General features: G+C 38.5%; 1 protein-coding gene across 1 annotated transcript in view; it reads left to right on the plus strand.

Moving 5' to 3' along the window:
• polq (polymerase (DNA directed), theta) overlaps positions 1-12,820 on the plus strand; it is a 68,185-nt gene extending 55,365 nt beyond the window's left edge. The window contains exons 26-30 of the mRNA XM_048603088.1: positions 2,353-2,464; positions 2,834-2,958; positions 5,471-5,630; positions 8,693-8,808; positions 11,492-12,820. Coding sequence (XP_048459045.1) covers positions 2,353-2,464; positions 2,834-2,958; positions 5,471-5,630; positions 8,693-8,808; positions 11,492-11,605 — 627 coding nt within the window. The 3' untranslated portion in view covers positions 11,606-12,820. The remainder of the gene's footprint in view (positions 1-2,352; positions 2,465-2,833; positions 2,959-5,470; positions 5,631-8,692; positions 8,809-11,491) is intronic.
• The last annotated feature ends 7,500 nt before the right edge of the window (positions 12,821-20,320 follow it).

A 20,320-nucleotide genomic window follows, 5' to 3' on the forward strand; every position in this document is an offset into this window, starting at 1 on the left:
GCAAAGATAAGACTGGGAACTATAGACCTGTGAGTCTGACTTCAGTGGTGGGTAAGTTGTTGGAGGTGATTCTGAAAGATAGGATTTACATGCATTTGGAGAGGCAAGGACTGATTAGGGATAGTCAGCACAGTTTTATGTGAGGGAAATCGTATCTCACAAACTTGATTGAGTTTTTTCAGGAAGCAACCAAGAAGTTCGATGAGGTCTAAGCGGTAGACATTGTTTACTTGGACTTCAGTAAAGCTTTCTCCAAGGTTCTGCACGGTACACTAATTAGTAAAGTTAGATGACATGAGATTCAGGGTGAGCTTGCCAACTGGATATAAAACTGCCTAATTGCAGGCAACAGAGTGATGGTGGAGGGTTGTTTTTTGGACTGGAGGCCTGTGACCAGCAGTGTTCCACAGGGATCGGTATTGGGTCCACTTTTGTTTGTTATTTATATAAATGATTTAGATGAGAATATAGAAGGCATGGTTAGTAAGTTTGCAGATGATGCTAAAATTGGTGGTATAGTGGACAGTGAAGATAGTTATCTAAAGTTACAAAGAGATCTTGATCAGTTGGGTCAATGGGCTGAGGAGTGGCAGATGGAGTTTAATTTGGATAAATGTGAGATATTGCATTTTGGTAAAACAAACAAGGGCAGGACGTATACAATAAAAGTAGGCTCTTGGATAGTGTTGTGGAACAGAGACACCCAAGGGTTCAGGTACATAATTCTTTGAAGTTTGCTTCGCATGTAGACAGGGTGGTTACGAAGGTATTTAGTATGCTTGCCTTCATTGTTCATTCCTTTGAGTATAGGAGTTGGGATGTTATGTTGAGATTATACAGGACTTTGGTGAGGCCTCTTCTGGAGTACTATGTCCAGTTCTGGTTGCCCAATTATAGGAAGGATGCTATTAAGCTGGAGCGGGTTAAGAAAAGATTTACCAGAATGTTACTAGGAATGGAGGTTTGGAGTTATAAGGAGAGGCTGGATAGGCTGGGACATTTTTCCCCAGGAGCTTAGGAGGTTGAGGATTCATCTTTGTAGAGGTTTATAAAATCATGACAGATGTGGATAAAGTGAATGGCTGATGTCTTTTTCCTAGGGTGGGAAAGTTCAAGAGTAGAGGTCATATTTTTGAGGTGGGAGGAGAAAGACTTAAAAAAGACATGAGGGGCAATTGTTTTACACAGAATGGTTCATGTATGGAATGGACTTCCAGAGGAAGTCGAGGATGCGGGTACAGTTACAACATTTAAAACACATTTGGATAAGTTCATGAATAAGAAATGTTTGGAGGGATATGGGTAAAGTGCAGGCAGATGGGACTAGTTTAATTTGGGCTTATGGTCGGCACGCACTGGTTGGGCCGAAGAGTCTGTTATCGTGCTGTATGACTGTGAATGTATCAGGTGGAATGGGTGGGCACATGTCACTGAAATTCAATACAAAACAAGTACAAGCTACTGCAATTTGTGAGGAATAATGAGGAAAGACCATGCAAGTTTAAATGCAGTTTTAATGGGTGCACAAGAAAAGAGAGTGTACACAAATCTTTCAACGTAGCATGATGGGTTAACAAAGCATTTGGGAGCCATGGCTTTATAAACAGAGGCATAGTGAACCAAATAAAGGAAGTTATGCTGAATTCTATATAAAATAAGAGCTCCTCCTGTGGCTGGAAGTATTTTAACCAATTCTGGGCACTGCATTTTAGGGAAAATTTGAAGGTTTTGGAGAGAGTACAGGAAAGATTTATTAGAATGATTCCAGAGATGCGGGAATACAGTTACATGGAAAAGCTGGAGAAGTTGGAATTGTTCTTCTTACAGTGGAGAGAGGCCAAAGGAATTCGACAGAGGTGTTTAAAATTATTTAAACACAGCAAATAAAGAGAAACTATTGTCAATGGTTTAATTGTGATAACCAGAGGGCTAGGAGAAAGAACCAGATGTTATCACAAAAAGCTGATTTCACATGAGGACTGGTTAGAATTTGGAAGGCACTGCCTGATGAAATTCAATAATAGATTTCTCAGAGGAATTAGATAAACTAAATTGGTACAAAAATTACAGGAATGTTGAGAAAGGGTGGGACTAAATAGCTTATTCTTTGAAAAGGCCAGTGCAGACTTGATGCATTGAAAAGGTTTTTTCTGTTACAATTCCATGATTCATTATTTCTTTGAAGCAGATTATTAGGATGTAGACTACTTACAATCAAGAAACTGCTCTAGTTTAGTACATGCATTTGGTAAGTTGTGATCAGAGCAAACTCAATGCTTCTTTGTGTCCCCTCCTCTGGTGATGTACTGCTGTTCCCTCAACTCTAATCTGCAGGTCTCCTTTCTTCTTCAGATCTGTTATGGGATCATTTATGGAATTGGAGCCAAGTCTCTTGGTGAGCAAATGGGCCTGGATGAGAATGATGCAGGTTGTTACCTAGAAACATTCAAATCTCGATATACAGGTAAGGAAGTCTTCATTAACTGTTTCAATGATGGTTGGATTTAAGAGAAATATCAAATAAACTGCTTTAGTTTTTTTCTGGTTAGTTGATAAGAGATAGCACAATGAGGAAGGAGAGAAAAATAATATCATTTGTGATTTTTGCAGCTTTCTTTGAGAGATAAAGCAGAGGCATCCAAAAGATCAAATCAAAATACTCTGCAAGTGATGCGTCAGAGTCAGTGGCTTTGAAAGAAAATTACCAAAATAAATTGAAACTCTTCTTCAGCTGGGGCATAACTGTGGACAAAAGCTTTAACTACACCGTATAGAGATTCCTTTTTTGAAATATTTTTGAAACTAGTTTTAAAACATCAATAATTTTCCACAGGAATTCGGACATTTCTGCATGAAACAGTAAAAAGTTGTCAGGAAAATGGATTTGTGCAAACAATTCTTGGCCGGAAACGGTATCTTCCAGCAGTAAAGGATCCCAATCCTCATGTTAAAGCTCACGTATGTATTACAGTTTATACACTAGCTCAAATCCGTCCATAGGTGACTAGTTTTTAATAAACATACTCCAGTTATGGGAACTTCTGATGCTATGCAGAACACCAGACCAAAACATTCCATTCTTGTTTGAAGATGTAGATCGCAGTGTATTTAGCAAGTTGTGTGTTTTAATGTGTTACGCAAAATGCTTCCTATTCTGTTTTGCTGAGGCTATGGTATGGATGTTTATGGTAATTTAGGTTACTTCATAAGTATGAAATAAAAACAATATGGAAAGTATTCTAAGAGTACCAAGAATGACTAACCTCAGATAACCAGGAGATGCACAGCTTGGATTAGGGTTGCCATTGAAAAGACATCTAGTAAAATCCGACCAAAATGAAGTGTTGTTCAGAACTAAATCTTCCTGTTATTGCAAGTGTTTAACTTTCCACTTCTAATGTGGATGATGTAGTTATATCGTTTTCAGCTACTGTGCCTGTTACTCAATCGTGTTCCACACATGTACCACTTGTTGTATAGAAACTCTTTATCATAATGGTTAGGCCAGTAGAGGTGGGTGTCAAATGTTGTACACTGTCTCCTTCAATCCCAATTCCCTTTGATTAAAACACATTCTGATGAAGCTATCCATGAGAAATGAAAATTGGTTTTCAATCAATGATACATTTTGATACTTCTAAACCAGTACTGCATCTACTGGTCACAGTCTGCTTGGTTTCTCCGGCCAAATATGGGGGTACATTTGGCTTTAATGTTTAATGACTGGATGAATATTTATAAAATATTATTCTTTGTTGCACATATGCTGTATGTTTGGTGTTGCCTGAAGTCTAAATTTTGAGTCAGGATCCAACCTGAATCTGACATACAGTGGAGAAAGGCTTCCTGGTTGAGTGAGTTTTGCTTTGATTGGGATTAATAATATGTAGCATTTGAATTTAGTGCAGTGTCAAATTGGTTTAAAAAGTGCTGAGACGTTATGTTAATTTCTAGGAGTGCTTTTATTTCTCATTTAAGAGAAAGCCATGGATAATTTTCTGAGAATTACTAGTCTCTCTCCCCCAGCGAGCAATGGAGATTTGGCCTACTCGTGCTCCTAATTCACATAACCCTACTTAATCTATCCTGTGGGATGCAGTGAAAGATGGTTGGAGTCTTAAGGGTGGCTCAGTGGTTAGCACTACTGCCTCACAGCACCAGAGACCTGGGTTCAATTCCACTCTCTGGCATCTGTGTGAAGTTTGCATAATCTGCCCGTGTCTGTGGGGTTTCCTCCGGGTGCTCCGGTTTCCCCCCACTTTCTAAAGCTGTATGGCTTGGGTGGACTGGCTATGCTAAAATATCCATTGTGTCCAGGGAAGTGCAGGCTAGGTGGGTTAGCCATCGGAAATGCAAGGTTACATGGATTGGATGGGGAGGGTGGGACTGGGTGTGATGCTATTGGGAGAGTTGGTGTGGACCTAATGGGCTGTATGGCCTGTTTCCAGAGTGTAGGGATTCTATGATTAAATAGATATAAGCTTTCTCCATGGCCATGGTGAATGTCTTTGATTTTCAAAGATGATATTGGATGTAATTGGTCCATGGAGCCTGTGCTGTTAATTATAAGTTTAAATGCGATAGCTGTAGCTGTTTTCACAGCTGAGTTTAAACGAGGCTTTAGCTCCATAAACGTAATTATCACCACTACATTGTCTAGCTCATTGCGCAGGTATTCCTGATTCCAATCAAAATGTATTTGCTGTGCGAAAAATCCAGTGTAGCGTATAGATTAAAAGGTGGAAGACAACTTTTGCGAAGGTGCATTAGTTATTACAGACATTTTGGGAATGCTGTCTGAAATCAGCACTGTGATTTCTATAAGCTGGAATTTACTTTGGTAGTATTTTCAGAACTTCAAAAGGCTAGTTGCAAGTATGTGGTGAGATGACATATTTAGTATTAAAACTAACTTTTTCAAATTTAAAACAAAGCCATATTTGGCAAGCAATGCCAAGCAGTCGTAACTACCTGCTGAAATGGCTTAGCAAGCCAGTCCATTATAGCAGTCACTAGAAAGTCACAAAAAGGAATGAAATTGGACGACTATCTGGTATAAACCTAGGCACCGGAAACAACAACCTTGCTGACCCTGCAAAGCCTTCCTTACTCATTGTGTGTTTACCTGCAGCACATGGTCTGCAGCTTCAAGAGGGCAGCTCACCACCACCTTCTCAAGGGCAACTGGAGATGGACAGTAAATGCTAGCCCAGCCAGCGATGCCCGTATCCCATAAATGAATAAAAAAAATTGTACAGACAATACTTAGAATCTTATTCTGATTGTCAAAAATTAACAGGGCACCAGCTGGTTGAAACCCAAACTGGAAAGTATCTTTTCATGTTTAGCTTTTGTACACAAATCCAGATGGCCTTTCAATTAGAACCCTGCTCCATGCTGCCAGTTAGCTTGTAGGCTAGGTACTGACGCCTGTTTACAAATCCTCATTCTGGTCATTCTATCACAACAGGCTCAACGTCAAGCAGTGAACACCACAGTTCAAGGATCAGCGGCTGATCTGGTAAAAATAGCAACTGTTAATGTTCAGAAACGATTGGAGGAAGCCTTTCCATCTGTTGCTAAATCACATGGTCACTGGAAAAGCAAGTTTCAGGAAGACAAAAAAATGGGTTAGAACTAAGCTTTATCTCTTTTTGTTTGTCTCCTTCCCTCTTCTGTTCATAGGTCATTTGCAACTCCTTTTAACTTTTCTATTATTACAGTTCCGTTGTCCAGTGTTACTGGATTGTAGATGATATACTTGGTGGATCCTGATGACTATGTTCAGAATAGTTTATCTTGATGTGATAAACCCTATTCCCAGAAGATGCTGCAGCAAAACAGCCAACAGCATTTCTTACCGTCATAGCGTCAATTTCAATCAAACGTGATAATGCAATTCTGGGGTAGCAAATATGTGTCTTTCAAATTTTTACTGCACACCTTTTTGCTGCCCCACTGCCTATGATGTTTTCTGTGTTGCTAAGTATTGCTTAACTTTGGATGGTAGGACCTTAATTAACTAAACTACGAAATTCCTACTTTAAATGTGAATCACAAATTACACCTGATTTAATTAAAAGCAATTTCACGAATTGTATTTCAGAATTATGAAAAGTATTTTAAAATTTTTTTTTATTATAAAATCTATTCATTTAATATGCACATAAATGTATAATTTCTGAAGAAAGGTCCAGACTTGAAACATCAGCTTTCCTGTTCCTCTGATGCTGCCTGGCCTGCTGTGTTTCTCCAGCTTCACACTGTGTTATCTCTGACTCCAGCATCTGCAGTTCTTGCTATCTCCTATATATTACTGCCTCCATTCACTTCTCTCTAGTCTTCCACATGAAGAACATGACTCTGGCCACACTCCCTCCTAAACAGTCACCTGCAATTCTTAATTCTTCTTAATGCAGCAGTTATACTTTTTTTAATTCAAAGAATAAATAGTGTTTCTAGGACCCTAAGGCAACCATAAAAATCGGCAAATATTTGGATTATTTGATGTTGCAAAGTTTAATGGAATCTTTAACTCAAAATATTTTTTAGTTTTTGGAAAATCTACTGCACTGGTGAGTATTTAAATTGCTATACATTGGTTGGTAGGCAGCGTGACCTTGAGCTCAGGATTTGTTAGGTAGAGCTATGGGATAATAGTTATGTATGAGTCAGTCTCACTCACGATCTCCTTGTGTGTAAGAGAAGGAATTGGTGGAGACTGATCTCGGGGAAGGGACAGTCGAATTTCTAAGTCAAGTTGCTATTTAAAAGGAAGAGGCGTTCAGCGTCTTAAAAAGTATTAAGGTAGATAAGTCCCCAAGTCCTGATGGGATCGATCCCAGAATATTGTGGGAGGCAAAGGAACAAATTGCTGGAGCATTGACAGACATCTTTGCACTCTCTTTAGCCAAAGGTGAGGTCCCAGAGCACTGGAGAGTAGCCAAAGTAGTCCCATTGTTTAAGAAGGGTAGCAGGGACAATCCAGGAAATTACAGGCCTGTAAGCCTCACGTCAGTGGCTATTGGAAAAAAATTCTCAGGGACAGGTCTATACACATTTAGACGCAAATGGACTTATTAGTGACAGACAGCATGGTTTTGTGCGGGGGGAGGTTGTGTCTTACTAACTTAATTATTGAGATTTTTGAGGAGGTGATGAAGATGATTGATGAGGGAAAAGCGGTTGATGTTGTCTACATGGACTTCAGTAAAGCCTTTGACAAGGTCCATGGCAGACTGATCCAAAAGGTGAAGTCCCCTGGTATCAGTGGTGGGCTAGTAAGATGGATACAAAACTGGCTTAGTCATTGGAGACAGAGGGTAGTGGTGGAAGGATGCTTTTCGGAATGGAGGGTTGTGACTGGTGGTGTTCCACAGGGATCAGTGCTGGGACCTCTGCTGTTCATGATCTATGTAAATGATTTGAAGGAAAACGTAGCTGGTCTAATTAGTAAGTTTGCGGACGATACAAAGATTGGTGGAGTTGCGGTTAGTGAGGGGGATTGTCAGAGGATACAGCAGGATATAGATCAGTTGGAAGCATGGGCAGAAAAATGGCAGATGGAGTTTAATCCAGATAAATGTGAGGTGATGCATTTTGGAAGGTCAACTACAGGTGGCAATTATACAGTGAATGGCAGAACCCTTAGGAGTATTGATATGCAGAGGGATCTGGGTGTGCAGGTCCGCAGATCACTGAAGGTGACAGTGCAGGTAGGAAAAGTAGTAAAAAAAATACTATGGCATGCTTGCCTTCATTGGAAGGGCATTGAAAATAAAGATAAGCAAGTTATGCTGCAGCTTTATAGAACTTTAGTTAGGTCACACTTGGAATATTGCATACAGTTCTGGTCACCACGCTGTCAGAAGGATGTGGATGCTTTGAAAAAGGTACAGAGAAGGTTTACTAGGATGTTGCCTGATATGGGGGATTTTAGCTATGAAGAAAGTTTGGATAAACTGGGTTTGTTTTCATTAGAATGCAGGAGGCTGAGGGGTGACCTGATAGAAATGTAGAAGATTGTGAAAGGCATGGACAGAGTGGAAAGTATGAGGCTTTTTCCCCAGGGTGGAGGGGTCAATTACAAGGGGACACAGGTTTGAGGTGCAGTGGGAGCGGGGGGGGAGGAGGAGGAGATGCGCAGCGAGGACCGTTTAAAAGAGATGTGCGAAGCAAGTTTTTACATAAGGGGTGGTGGTGGAAGCAGACACAATAGCAGCATTCAAGAAGCACCTGGACGAATACATGAATAGGAAGGAAATAGAGGGATATGGAACCTGTAAGTGAAGACAGTTTTAGTATGGAAAGGCAAAATGTGTCGGCGCAGGCTTGGAGGTCCAAAGGGCCTGTTCTTTGTTCCCTTTGTATATAAATCCACTTGCTTACAGCAATGTCACTGATGGAAGGAATGCCTTAGCATTGAACAAAATGACTGTAGTTGTCACCTTGTTCTTTAGCATTAGAATAAATGATCAGAAATAAAAGGTTTTGCCAGGTATGCTGTCCCTTAAAATTCAGATTGAAGTTAGAGTCTAACACATCTTCAAATATTACATACATTTAATTACACATCAAACTCTTGATAAGGCTCAGATCTCTGATAATGTTGTATTGGGATTGTAATCAACTTGAATGAAATGGTTGGTGGATTTGCAATTTGAGATTAACTGTTATTTGTCTCCAAATGCAGATATGAATCAAAGGAAAAAATGGCAGGAAATATACCAACCAAACCGTGGAGGTTTTTTCATTTTACAGCTTCATGACGAACTGCTTTATGAAGTAGCAGAGAATGACATGATACAGGTAGGGAAAGTGATTTGATTTGATTTATTGTAGTCACATGTATCTAGATACAGTGAAAAGTTTTGTTTTGTGAGCAGTACAGGCAGATCATATCAAACAAGGACATGTAGATCATAGGGTGCTTGGGCAGAGCGAGGCATACAAGGTTACAGCTGAGGTTTAAAAGTGTGGAATGGTTATAAGAAATGTGAGAATAAATTCTGCTGTAGAGAGCTCACAAATAGTCGCCTGGTCTCGGTGCCATCTTGAATTAAGTGAAGAATTTGTTAATTTAATTTGTATGATCATTTTTCAGTCTCTTTATACATAAATAAAAACAAGAAAATGGAATACTGACTTGTGCAATGGTTACAAAAGAAAGGATGAAATGATGAATCAATGTGACTCATTAATGAGATTGGTTGGCATACTGTAATATCGGGTTATGGAGTAAAATAACAGAAAACTCTGGTGAAGAGCTAGACCCAGCATACGTGTGCATGATCTCCTACACAGAATGCTTTGCTGTTTTAAATTATTTTTAATTATCCGGTTGGACATGTTATGACACACTGTCCTGGCATGACAGGACCAATAAGAGAGGAGTGAGGGCAAACCTCTTCATATACATTTGGGATTTCATCTGAGCACAAGGAAGGCAGCAGTTGCAATGGGAGCATGACTCCGATTGTAGGTTAGCAGGGAAAGAGGAGCAGCATTCTCTGCAGGAAAAACACAGCCTGTTTTCCTGTTGGAAATCCTTGAGGTATCTGAAGATAGGATGTCAACCTGAGGAACTCGTGTGGTGATACCCTGTGGCTGAGATGATTGACTTCCAACAACCACAGTCATCTTTATTTGTGCTAGGTATCACTCCAACCAACCCAGAGTCCTGTTTCCCCACCCATTGTGTGCTAGGGTTCCTTGATGCCACACTTGATCAAATGCAGCCTTGATATTAGTCACTGTCATCTCACCTCCTGAGTTCAAGTCTTTTATCCTTGTTTGGACAAAGCTGTAATGAGGTCAGGGACCCAAATCTGTGAGTCAGTGAGTAGTTTACAGATGGACATATGAATTAGGAGTGGGCATAAGCCACTCAGTCCCTCACATCTGCTTGATCATTCAATAAGATCGTGGCTAGTCTGATTACTCCACATGCCTGCCTAACTCCAAAAAAATTTCACCCCCTTACTTATCAGGACCCTATCTTCCACTGCTGTGAAATATTCAAAGATTCTCTTCTTCACAATGGTGATTGAAGCAGAGTTCTAAGCTCTCACTGCCCTTTGTGAGAAAAACATTTACTTTGTCTCTGTCTTAAATAAGTGACCCATAGTTCTACATCCTCATAGATGAGGAAACATCCTTCTCACATGCACCCTGTCAAGATGCCTTCAGATCTTTTATGTTTTAATTCAGTTGCCTCATTCGTTTCTAAAGCCCAGTGGTTATAACCCTGGCCTATCAAACCTCTCCCGATTAGACAACCCACCCATTCCAGACGTTAGTTCAGAAAAGCTTCAGTCGACTGCTTCCAACTCCTTTACATCCTTCCTTGTATACAATATTGGTATTCTTATTTAACTCCCGAAGTGTTCTCACCAATGCCCTGTATAAATGAAACCAAACCTATTCAATTCCCCTTTCAATAAACAATAATATCCTATTACCTATTAGCTTTCTTAATTACTGGCTGTATCTACAATTTTTCCAATTCATGCACCAAAACACCCAGATCCCTTGTTGTTGTTATTACTATTGTGGAGCAGTTGCTGCCTTATTCTACTGTTGATGAAAACTCATTACTTGGCTGATAATTGAAAGTAGACTGAGATGGTAATTGGCTGGATTAGATTAGTTCTGTTTTTGTAGGCAAGACATATCAGAGTAAGTTTACACATTGCCAAGTAGATGCCAGTGTTGTAACTGTATTGGAACAGCTTGGCTAGGAGCACAGCTAGTTCTGAAGCACAACTCTTCAGTGCTATTCCTGCAGCGTTGTCAGGGTCCATGGCTTCTGCAGTATCTAGTGCCTTCAGTAATTTCTTGATATCACGTGGAGTGAATCACATTGGCTGAAGATTGGCATCTGTGATGCTAGGGACTTCCAGAGGAAGCTGAAATGGATCATTGACTTGGCATGTCTGGCTGCTTGTCTGTTGAACTGATATCCTGGGCTCCCCATTGTTAACGATGGAGATATTTGTAGAGCCTTTTCCTCCAGCAAGTTGTTTAATGTTCTGCTTTATTCAATTCATTTGTTAGGAACCACAGCCTATGTTGAATTTAAATAAGTAAGTTTTATTTCTCTTTATGTGTACAAATCAATTATTGGAGCTTTTTTTCCCGCCACACCTAAAACAGGGGCCCTGAGAGCATCTAGATGATCTGTACTGTTTTGGCAACTGTTCTTGGATTAGCCAATGTACATTAGAAACAATGAAGATAGCGTCCTATTCTAGTGAGATCATTTATTTTGTCATTTAGATGCCATCAGAACAGCAGTTTAGGCTGGATCAATCTTAATTCACTTACAATCTTAAATTTCACCACCTATGCTGCAGAATACTCCAATAAATTATGCCCTTGTTGCTTTTTTGTTTAAAGGTTTGTTTGTTAGTGTAGAGAATACAGCCCTTTAAACAGTCAAGTAAGATTATCAGAGTTTCTGTTCACTTTCTCATTTTCTGCCACTCCTCAGATTGCTCAGATTCTGAAAAGTGAAATGGAAAATGCCATGAAGCTGCTGGTGAAACTTTGTGTCAAAGTAAAGATTGGTCCTAGTTGGGGGAACCTTCAAGATTTGGACCTGTAGTGAAGAATTTGCCAGATTTGAAAATTTGGACTACTTCCTTGAGTATTTATTTTGTAGTTGGATACATGGCTCATAACTGGTGCTATTTAATATTCAGCATAAAAAATGAAAGAGTTATTTATAAGTTTACTTCAAATGTGAACATCTTGTTCAATAAATCAAAGCTGAAACATTCAGCTCTCAGTCAATTGCTGATATTTGAGTTGAAACATAATATTAATCAAGTTAACCTAAATATTTTACCATTGGGATTTGGAGAATACTTTACAAAAACACATCTATTTATTTGTATAAAATTAAATGAATTTGAATGTAGTGTTCTTGGATGAATTCAGTGGAGACTGTTTAACAGGGATGTTCTAAAATAAAAACTATTTCTATGCCAGGAAATTCTCGAATGTCCCAGCTGTTGTCTCGGCTTCGTGTCATGTAATTAATGAAAAGTAACTTTTGAAGAGACAGACATTTTATATCTCCTACAGAATACACAGTGGTGTCTCATATCTATTTAAATACCAGTTTTTCACTTTTGGAACAATATATAGAATGAGAGCTTTGAATAAATGTGGTTTGTCTCAATTTCTTTGTGGGAGAGAAAATCTGATGCACAGAATATCATGCAAACACCACCATTGCTGCTTTATACTTGGAGTTATGCTTTTGGTTATAAAGTGAACTGATTAACTAGTTTTATCCTCTTTGAATTATTCTCACATTGTAACTTACTCCAACCATTGGTGTGATTAAGAATTGGTAAACTCATACCAAAGAACTGAGTGTTACTTTGGACAGGAGTATCAGACACCGTACCTCTGCACAGGTGAAGATATTCTAAATTGTTAGTATAGTTATTTATTGCCAGTCAATAAGTGATAGCAAGAAGCTCAGCTTATAGTGATCAGACTGTGTACAGGATGAAAATATTGTGCAATGTAAATTGATTTATTTAGATTTAAGTGGAAAACATTATTTATTGTACAGCTGAAGTGTCTGCACTCAGCCTCTTTGGCAGCATCTGTAATGAGAAAGTGTTAATGTTTCAGGGTGATGAAAGGTCATCAACCTGAAATGTTAACTATTTCGCTCTCCAAAGATATGGACAGACCTGAGTACTTTAAATTTTTTTTCATTTCAGATTTTCAGCCTTTGCATTATTGTAATTTTACATTGTTGAAATGATGTAGCTGTTAAAATATTATTCGTATGACTCAAGTCTGTTTATGGTGACACATTCCTTTGTATATATTTTATCTATTTTCAAATAAAATAATATCTTTAAGAATGGAAGATCAGTTTTGTAAACAAGAAATGTTGCTGCTGCAGTGTAAACTGAAAGAAAAGTATTTAAAAACAATTAAACTCTAATGACAAGTTGAAAATGTTTCTTCTAACAGCTGTAAATAGTATTAAACCAAACAAAATATTTGAGAATAATATTAGACAAGAATTTTTACTCCATGTTGGGAAATAAGATAGGACAAGTGACTGAGGAGTTAATAGGGAAACACTTTGGGGCCAATGATCATAATTCTATTCGTTTTAAAATAGCTACGGAAAAGGATAGACCTGATTTAAAAGTTAAAGTTCTAATTTGGATTAAGGCTAATTTTGATGGTATTAGGCAAGAACTTTCAAAACTTGATTGAGAGAGGCTATTTGCAGGTAAAGGGATGTTGAAAAGTTGAAGGCCTTCAAAAATGAAATTACGGGCACCCAGAGGTATTATGTTCCTATTAGTGTGAAGGGCAAGACTGGTACATGTTGAGGATGCTGGATGACTAGAGAAATTGAGGCTCTGGTCAAGAAAAAGAAGGAGGCATATAGTAGGTATAGACAGCTGGGATCGAGTGAATCCCTTGAGGAGTATAAGGGCAGTAGGAGTATACATGAGGGAAATCAGGACGGCAAAAGGGGGCTGTGAGATAGATTTGGTAAATAGGTTTAAGGAGAATCCAAAGAAATTCTACAAAAACATTACGGGCAAAAGACTAAGTAGGGAGAGAATAGGCCCCTTAACAATCAACAAGGCTGTCTATGTGTGGAACGGCAAGAGATGGGTGAGATATTTGGAAATAAAGTGTGATGTCTTGAAAAGTATCCAAATTAGAAAAGGAGGTGCTTTAAACTGCATAAAGGTGGATAAATCCCCCATACCTGATCAAGTGTCTTCTGGAACTCTGTGGGAACTGAGGGAAATGATTGCTGGGTCCCTTGCTGAGATATTTGTATCATTGATAGCCATGGGTGAGGTGCCGGAAGACTGGAGGGTGACCAATGAGGTGCCATTATTTAAGAAAGGTGGTAAGGAAAAGCCGGGGAACAATAGACCAACGAACCTGATGTCAGTGGTGGGTAAATTGTTTGAGGGGGTTCTGGGGGACAGGATCTATGTGCATTTGGAAAGGCAAGGACTGATTAGAGATAGTCGACATGGCTTTGTGCATGGGAAATCATGTCTCACTAACTTGATTGAGCTTTTTGAAGAAGTGACAAAGAAGGTTGATGGAGGCAGAGCGGTGGACATTTGTCTATATGGACTTCAGCAAGGTGTTTGACAAGGTTCTGCACGATAGACTGGTTAGCAAGGTTAGATCACATGGAATCCAGCAGGAGCTAGCCAATTGGATACAAAATTGACTTGAAGGTAGGAGATGGGGTAAGTGGTGGAGGGTGGAGGCCTGTGACCACTGGTGTGCTGCAAGGGTCAGTGCTTGGTCCACTGCTTTTCATCATTTATGTAAATGATTTGGATATGAATATAGGGGGTATGGTTAGTAAGTTTGCAGATAACACCAAAATTGGTGGTGTAGTGGACAATGAAGAAGATTATCTCAGAGTACAACGGGACATTGATTAGATGAAGTTTAATTTAGATAAATGTAAGGTATTGCATTTTGGAAAGGCAAATCAGGGCAGGACTTATACACTTAATGGTAAGGCCCTGGGGAGTGTTGCTGAACAAGGAGACCTGGCGGTGCAGATGCATAGTTCCTTGAAAGTGGAGTTGCAGGTAGACAGTGTGGTGAAGGTGGCATTTGGCACGCACGTCTTCATTGGTCAATGCATTGAGTATAGGAGTTGGGTTTTATAGGACATTGGTCAGGCCACTTTTAGAATGCTGCATATAATTCTGATCTCCCTGCTATAAGAAGGATGTTGAGAAACTTGAAAGGGTTCCGAAAAGATTTACATGGATGTTATCAGGGTTGGAGGGTTTGAGCTATAGGAAGAGGCTGAACAGGCTAGGACTTTTTTCCCTGGAGCATTGGAGGCTCAGGGGTGACCTTATAGAGCTGAGGGACAACATTTTTACACAGAGGGTGGTACGTGTATGGAATGAGCTGCCAGAAGATGGGTGGTGGAGAGGGGTACAGTTACAACATTTAAAAGACATCTGGATGAGTACATGAATAGGAAAGGTTTAGTGGGAGATGGGCAAAATGCTGGCAAATGGGACTTGATCAACTTAGGATATCTGGTTGGCATGGATGATTTGGACCGAAGGGTCTGTTTCCGTGCTGTATAACTCTGACTCCAAAAGAAAAAATACTATTTGAAAGTACTGATGGCTTCTTAACATCTGTTTATCTATGTGTTTGTTACAGCTTCTTCCTTCTATTCCATAAAATATTGCTTTGCTATTAGAATAAGGATGCGTGGAAATGCTGCCATAGACTACTGTGGTCCACAAGTCGCAAGGAAAACTGTTACATTTTAAATTTATGGTTACTGATAACAACTTTATATCTGAATTAATCTCTGTTTAATATTTTCCTCTCGTGCTGAACCATTACTGCCAACCCTGCCCTATGTTGCTTATTATGTAATTGTAAGAAGCCAGTTAGAAGTAACTCCCAAATTTGAGTGAAAATTCTCATTTCTCAGTCAGCTCACTGACAGAATATTCTATTTCCTGGGATGGGTTCAGTGGGGGAGGCAGTTCCTCTTCTCTCTCCAATCATCTCATTGCTGAAGTTTTTGAACATCATGGTGAATTGTTAGAGGAGAAAGATTTAAAAAGGACCAGAGGGGTAACTTTTTACACAGAGGGCGGTTCATACGTGGAATGAACTGCCACAGGAAGTAGTAGATGCAGGGACAGTTACAACATTTAAAAGGTATTTGGACAGGTACATGAATAGGAAAGGTTTAGAGGGATATGGGCCAGATACAGACAAATAGGACTAATTTAGTTTGAGAAACTTGGTTAGCATGGATGAATTGGACTGAAGGGCCTGTTTCTGCGCTGTGTGATCCTATGACTTTAAATTACATTTCACTGTTTCTATGCATGTATTTCAAAACTATTGGTAATCCATTTTTCAGAATTCTCTCCCAAAGTTGGATCAATTCAAGCTTCTTCCTTGGTCTGTGTAAGGGTAGCATTATAGATGTGTGTTTTGAATTTGTTTTATTTGAATATATATAGTATACAAGTTAAAATGAACGAGTAGCTATATGGTGGGAAATGTATCATGGCTTTATATGAAATTCTCTCCCTAACATATTGATTGTGTTTGTCCATTAATTTTAACTGTGTGGCTTGTTAAGCAACTTTAGGTAATATTTAAGACTCTTGTGGAACAGTGAATTTGGGGTTACATGTAGGCCATACTTTGTGTGCGTAGTAAACACTTCCCTGTATGCCATGAGCAAGCCAGGTTAATTTTTTAAAAATAGTCTGTAACTACACAGATTACTGAATTCAATCCATTGTCATTTTAAAGTTTGTTCCTGAAATGTGAGCATTCATAGCTTATCCCTAATTGGCCTTGTGAAGGTGGTGGTGCGCTGTTACCTTGAACTCCTGTAATTCATAGTGTGGGTGGTGTTGATGACCTGGGGATAAATATCACTGGATTAATAATCCAGATGCCCAGGCTTGGGACATAGATTCAAATCTCACCACACCAGCTGCTTAGTAAATCTGGCATATAGTCTTGGTAATAGTGACTGCAAAGCTATTGATTGCTGTCAAAACCCATTTGGTTCACTAGTGTCCTTTAGAGAAGGAAAACATACTTTATCTTACATGTGAACCAGATGAACCACGTTGTAGTTGACTCTTAACAGCTCTCTGAAGTGGCTAGCCAACCACTCAGTTCAAGGGTAATTAGGGATGAAGGACCAAATGGCAACCCAAGATGGTTCACCCCCAGTGATGTTGGGAAATCTTAGGGTTTTGACCTTGTGACAGTGAAGGGATGGAAATATGGCTCCAAGCCAAGAGGGTGAGTGAATTGGACAGAAATATGCAGGTTGTGAAGTTCCCATGCATCTATTGTCTCTGTTGTTTTAGTTGGTAAAGTTCACAGGTTTGGAACATGCTGTCTTCTTGAGCATTCAAATTTTATTTTCTTGAGCATATTCCATCATGTTTCCTCACTTGTGGCTTAAAGGTTGTCACCAGACCTCAGGAAGGAAGGTGCTTGTCACAGAATTTCCAACCCGAGCTGGTCTTGTTGTCACGGTATTTATTGTTATGTTGAATCAAGCTTTTTAGATATTGTCATGACACAACTCTGGGGCCGGTGAGATTTGAACCTGGTCTTTCTGATCCAGAGGTAGGAACACTACCACTATGCCACAAGAGTCCTTACAATGGTTGGTCCAGTTTTCTGCTCAGGATGCTAATAATGGGAGATCTGGTGACAATAATGCTGTTGAATATCAAGAAGAAATGATCTTTGTCTAGTATTTATGTGGTGCAAATGTCACTTGAGACTTATCAGGTGAAGCCTCAGTATTGGCTATGTCTTGCTGTACCATAGATAATGAAGCAATCCATTCCTTTGTAGCTTCTTTACCTTATCCTCACAGCCTATTTCTCAGCATGCTTGGATGTATATCACTCAGTCACTTCATCTAAGTCAGAGGTTGGTGATAGAGGCCCAAGCACAAATCCTTGCAGCGTTCCACTAGATACAGCCTGCTGTGTTAAAAATGACCTGTTTATTTCTGTTGTTTGTTTTCTCAATCCTGAATCCTTGCTAATATGTGAGTCCTAATCCTATGCAGTCTGATCTTGTGTCATAGCATCAATATTTATAATATTCATCTCCCACAACTTCACAAATACCACAGAATGTATACTGCTTTTGACTAAATACTTGTATAAAATAGAAGCTGTAGGATACATTTCTTGGAGGATATGAAGTAGTTTAAAGCTCAATCCATAGCTTACAGCCAGCAGAAATCACATGACAAGCTACTTTATAATTACATTATATTGGGAAATAGAAAGGCCCATGAAAATGTGGTGGGAGTATTGCCTGGAATAGCATGTGTAGCAGCTGCCAGTTCTATTTCTGATTTTTATATTTAAGCTGGAGATGAAAGAAATGGAATAACTTCCAATTCAGAAGTGCCACAATTTTAAGAAAAGCCCACTTGATTAAATAGATTAATTGATTAGGCCCTGTATTCTTGAGAATCCAGATCCTGAGAAATGGAAGAATCCTTTCTTGGTGGTCATTTTGCTTTGAAAGTTATTTTTGCTTAGGAATGTATCAGTGCCTACATTCAGATCTATGCTTAATTAATATGCTAAATCTCCGTCAGGTTTCAGATTGTGTATGTTCCCACTCTGGATTTGCAGAAAGGTAATAGAAATAATTGACAGGAATTCAATCAGATGTTTATTGCCCATTAATTTTATCATTGTGCAGCACATCCTCAAGTAAAGTTGAGAGTTTGTCTCTAATACTAGAATATTGAACCACAACTGAATAGTGAAAATCCACATATGGGTGATTGTTAGTTGTCTATATGCAGTGTTAAATTACATGATTTCTAGATTTTTAGCCAGTAACTAGGCACCATCAAGACAATATGTTTTTCAGCTTAAAAAAAACTTGAAACATTGTAACAGAATAGTGTGGTACAGTTTTTTTAAAAGCTAGATCCACACAATGATTCTGTTTCCCAGCATAATTCCATAGAATTTTAATCTTCACATTTCAACTATTAATGCTATTTTTCCATTGTATATTTTAAATGAGGTTTATTCCTCCAATACCCCATCTGAATAGAAAGCATCACCATTATGCACTAACAAACTTATACAACATATACATTACATATACAACATTGTTATGTACAACCATATACAGTTTTAATTCTAGAACCTACAGAAATTTCAGTTCATTGAAGTGCTGAAGTAACATTGAGGAAACATTTTCAAATTAAAACATGGAAATAGCTCCATCAGGGTTAGCTATTGCGATTGTCACTGCTAGCTATTCCTGTTAGAATGCTGCCCTTTAAAACGTTACATAGAAACATCAACTTCTCACTAAATTACAAACATGACTGTATGGCTAAGAAATAGGGTAACTTTCTCTTCCTGAATTTCTATCAAAAACTTTCAGACTACCTTATTTCCATGTTTTGGCTTTAATTGTTGTTTTAAAATCATTTTTCAAACAGTTGTGTTATGAAATAATGTAAAAATGACAATCAGCTATCCAAATATTTTGCAGAGCAACTGAATTTGGTACTAATACGTGTTTTTTTTAAAAGTAATGCATTGTTTTAAGCAGCAACTCTATCAAATAAATCTGAACAGTTGTTAAATGATTTTTAAAATTGTTTAGCAGTATTTCACATGCTATGCTCATTTTTGCAATGACCAACTGCTATTTCCATGCCCTATACGTACACAGATGTGACTTAACTACAAGCAGCCTTTAAGATCTAGATTGGGGAAAAGCTTATGTTGATATAACCACAAAGAACAAAACATTTGAAAATATTACATTAAAACCAATAGTTCTAGAGTAAGCTTTGTAGTGCAAAAGTAAAGAACACCTTACAGTGATTCAGACAGCAGAAAAATTAAACAAATAAAAATCCTCCTTATTCCATACATTCAAAACTGTCAAAGAGTACCATTACTTTGTCACATGCAGTTGTAAAGGGAGTATAAGGACAAATTATGTCTCACGAGTATAATGTAGGCTCATACATTTCCAACCACAACCTTCAACAGGATGATGCTGTCCATTTAATTAGCGGTGTACAATAAATGATCATTTCAGAATTTCTGGTGGTCAAAGGTGACAGAATAGTGTCCAGTTTGACATGAGTTGGTTAAAGTTGTAATCTGCACTATTTTAATTTAGTGTTCAGCGATCACTTGTCATATTGAACGATTGAATATCCAATTACTTATTGAAGAATTGCTGCTCTTCCAACATTTTTGCATTCCCATTTTCATTTCCAAAGGCCCTAATGAAGCTTCTTTTCTCGGTGTAACAGTAGCATTGTGACATTTATTTATGGCTTCTGTTCTTTCTAACACAAATGTCATTGATACACAAATTCACAAATATTCAAACAAATACAATCCAATAAAATGTAGTAGTAATACATTAAAATACTGTCTTTAGAGACAGTAAAGACAATTTTCATGATATATTAGGTGAAATGATATGTAATTGAGTTAGTGAACATCTTGTTATGTAAAGTTCACTTGAATGACATCTGATTATGGCCCAGATTGTTCACTTGAATGACATCTGATAATAGCCCAGATTTTGCTGTGTAAATATCATTAAACCACCAGCTTTTTCTGTCATTTGCTCTGTTGAAACTAACAGCAGCTTGTCTTATTATGCACAGAATAATAGTGAAATTCCAGAAGTTGCTGTCAGTGAGCACATATTCCTCGATAAGGTCTGTTGTAGGAGGTTGACACAGACTGCAATCTCCTTT

The sequence above is a fragment of the Rhincodon typus genome, chromosome 11, assembly GCF_021869965.1.
Source record: "Rhincodon typus isolate 14 chromosome 11, sRhiTyp1.1, whole genome shotgun sequence".
In the NCBI taxonomy this organism is placed as follows: domain Eukaryota; kingdom Metazoa; phylum Chordata; class Chondrichthyes; order Orectolobiformes; family Rhincodontidae; genus Rhincodon; species Rhincodon typus.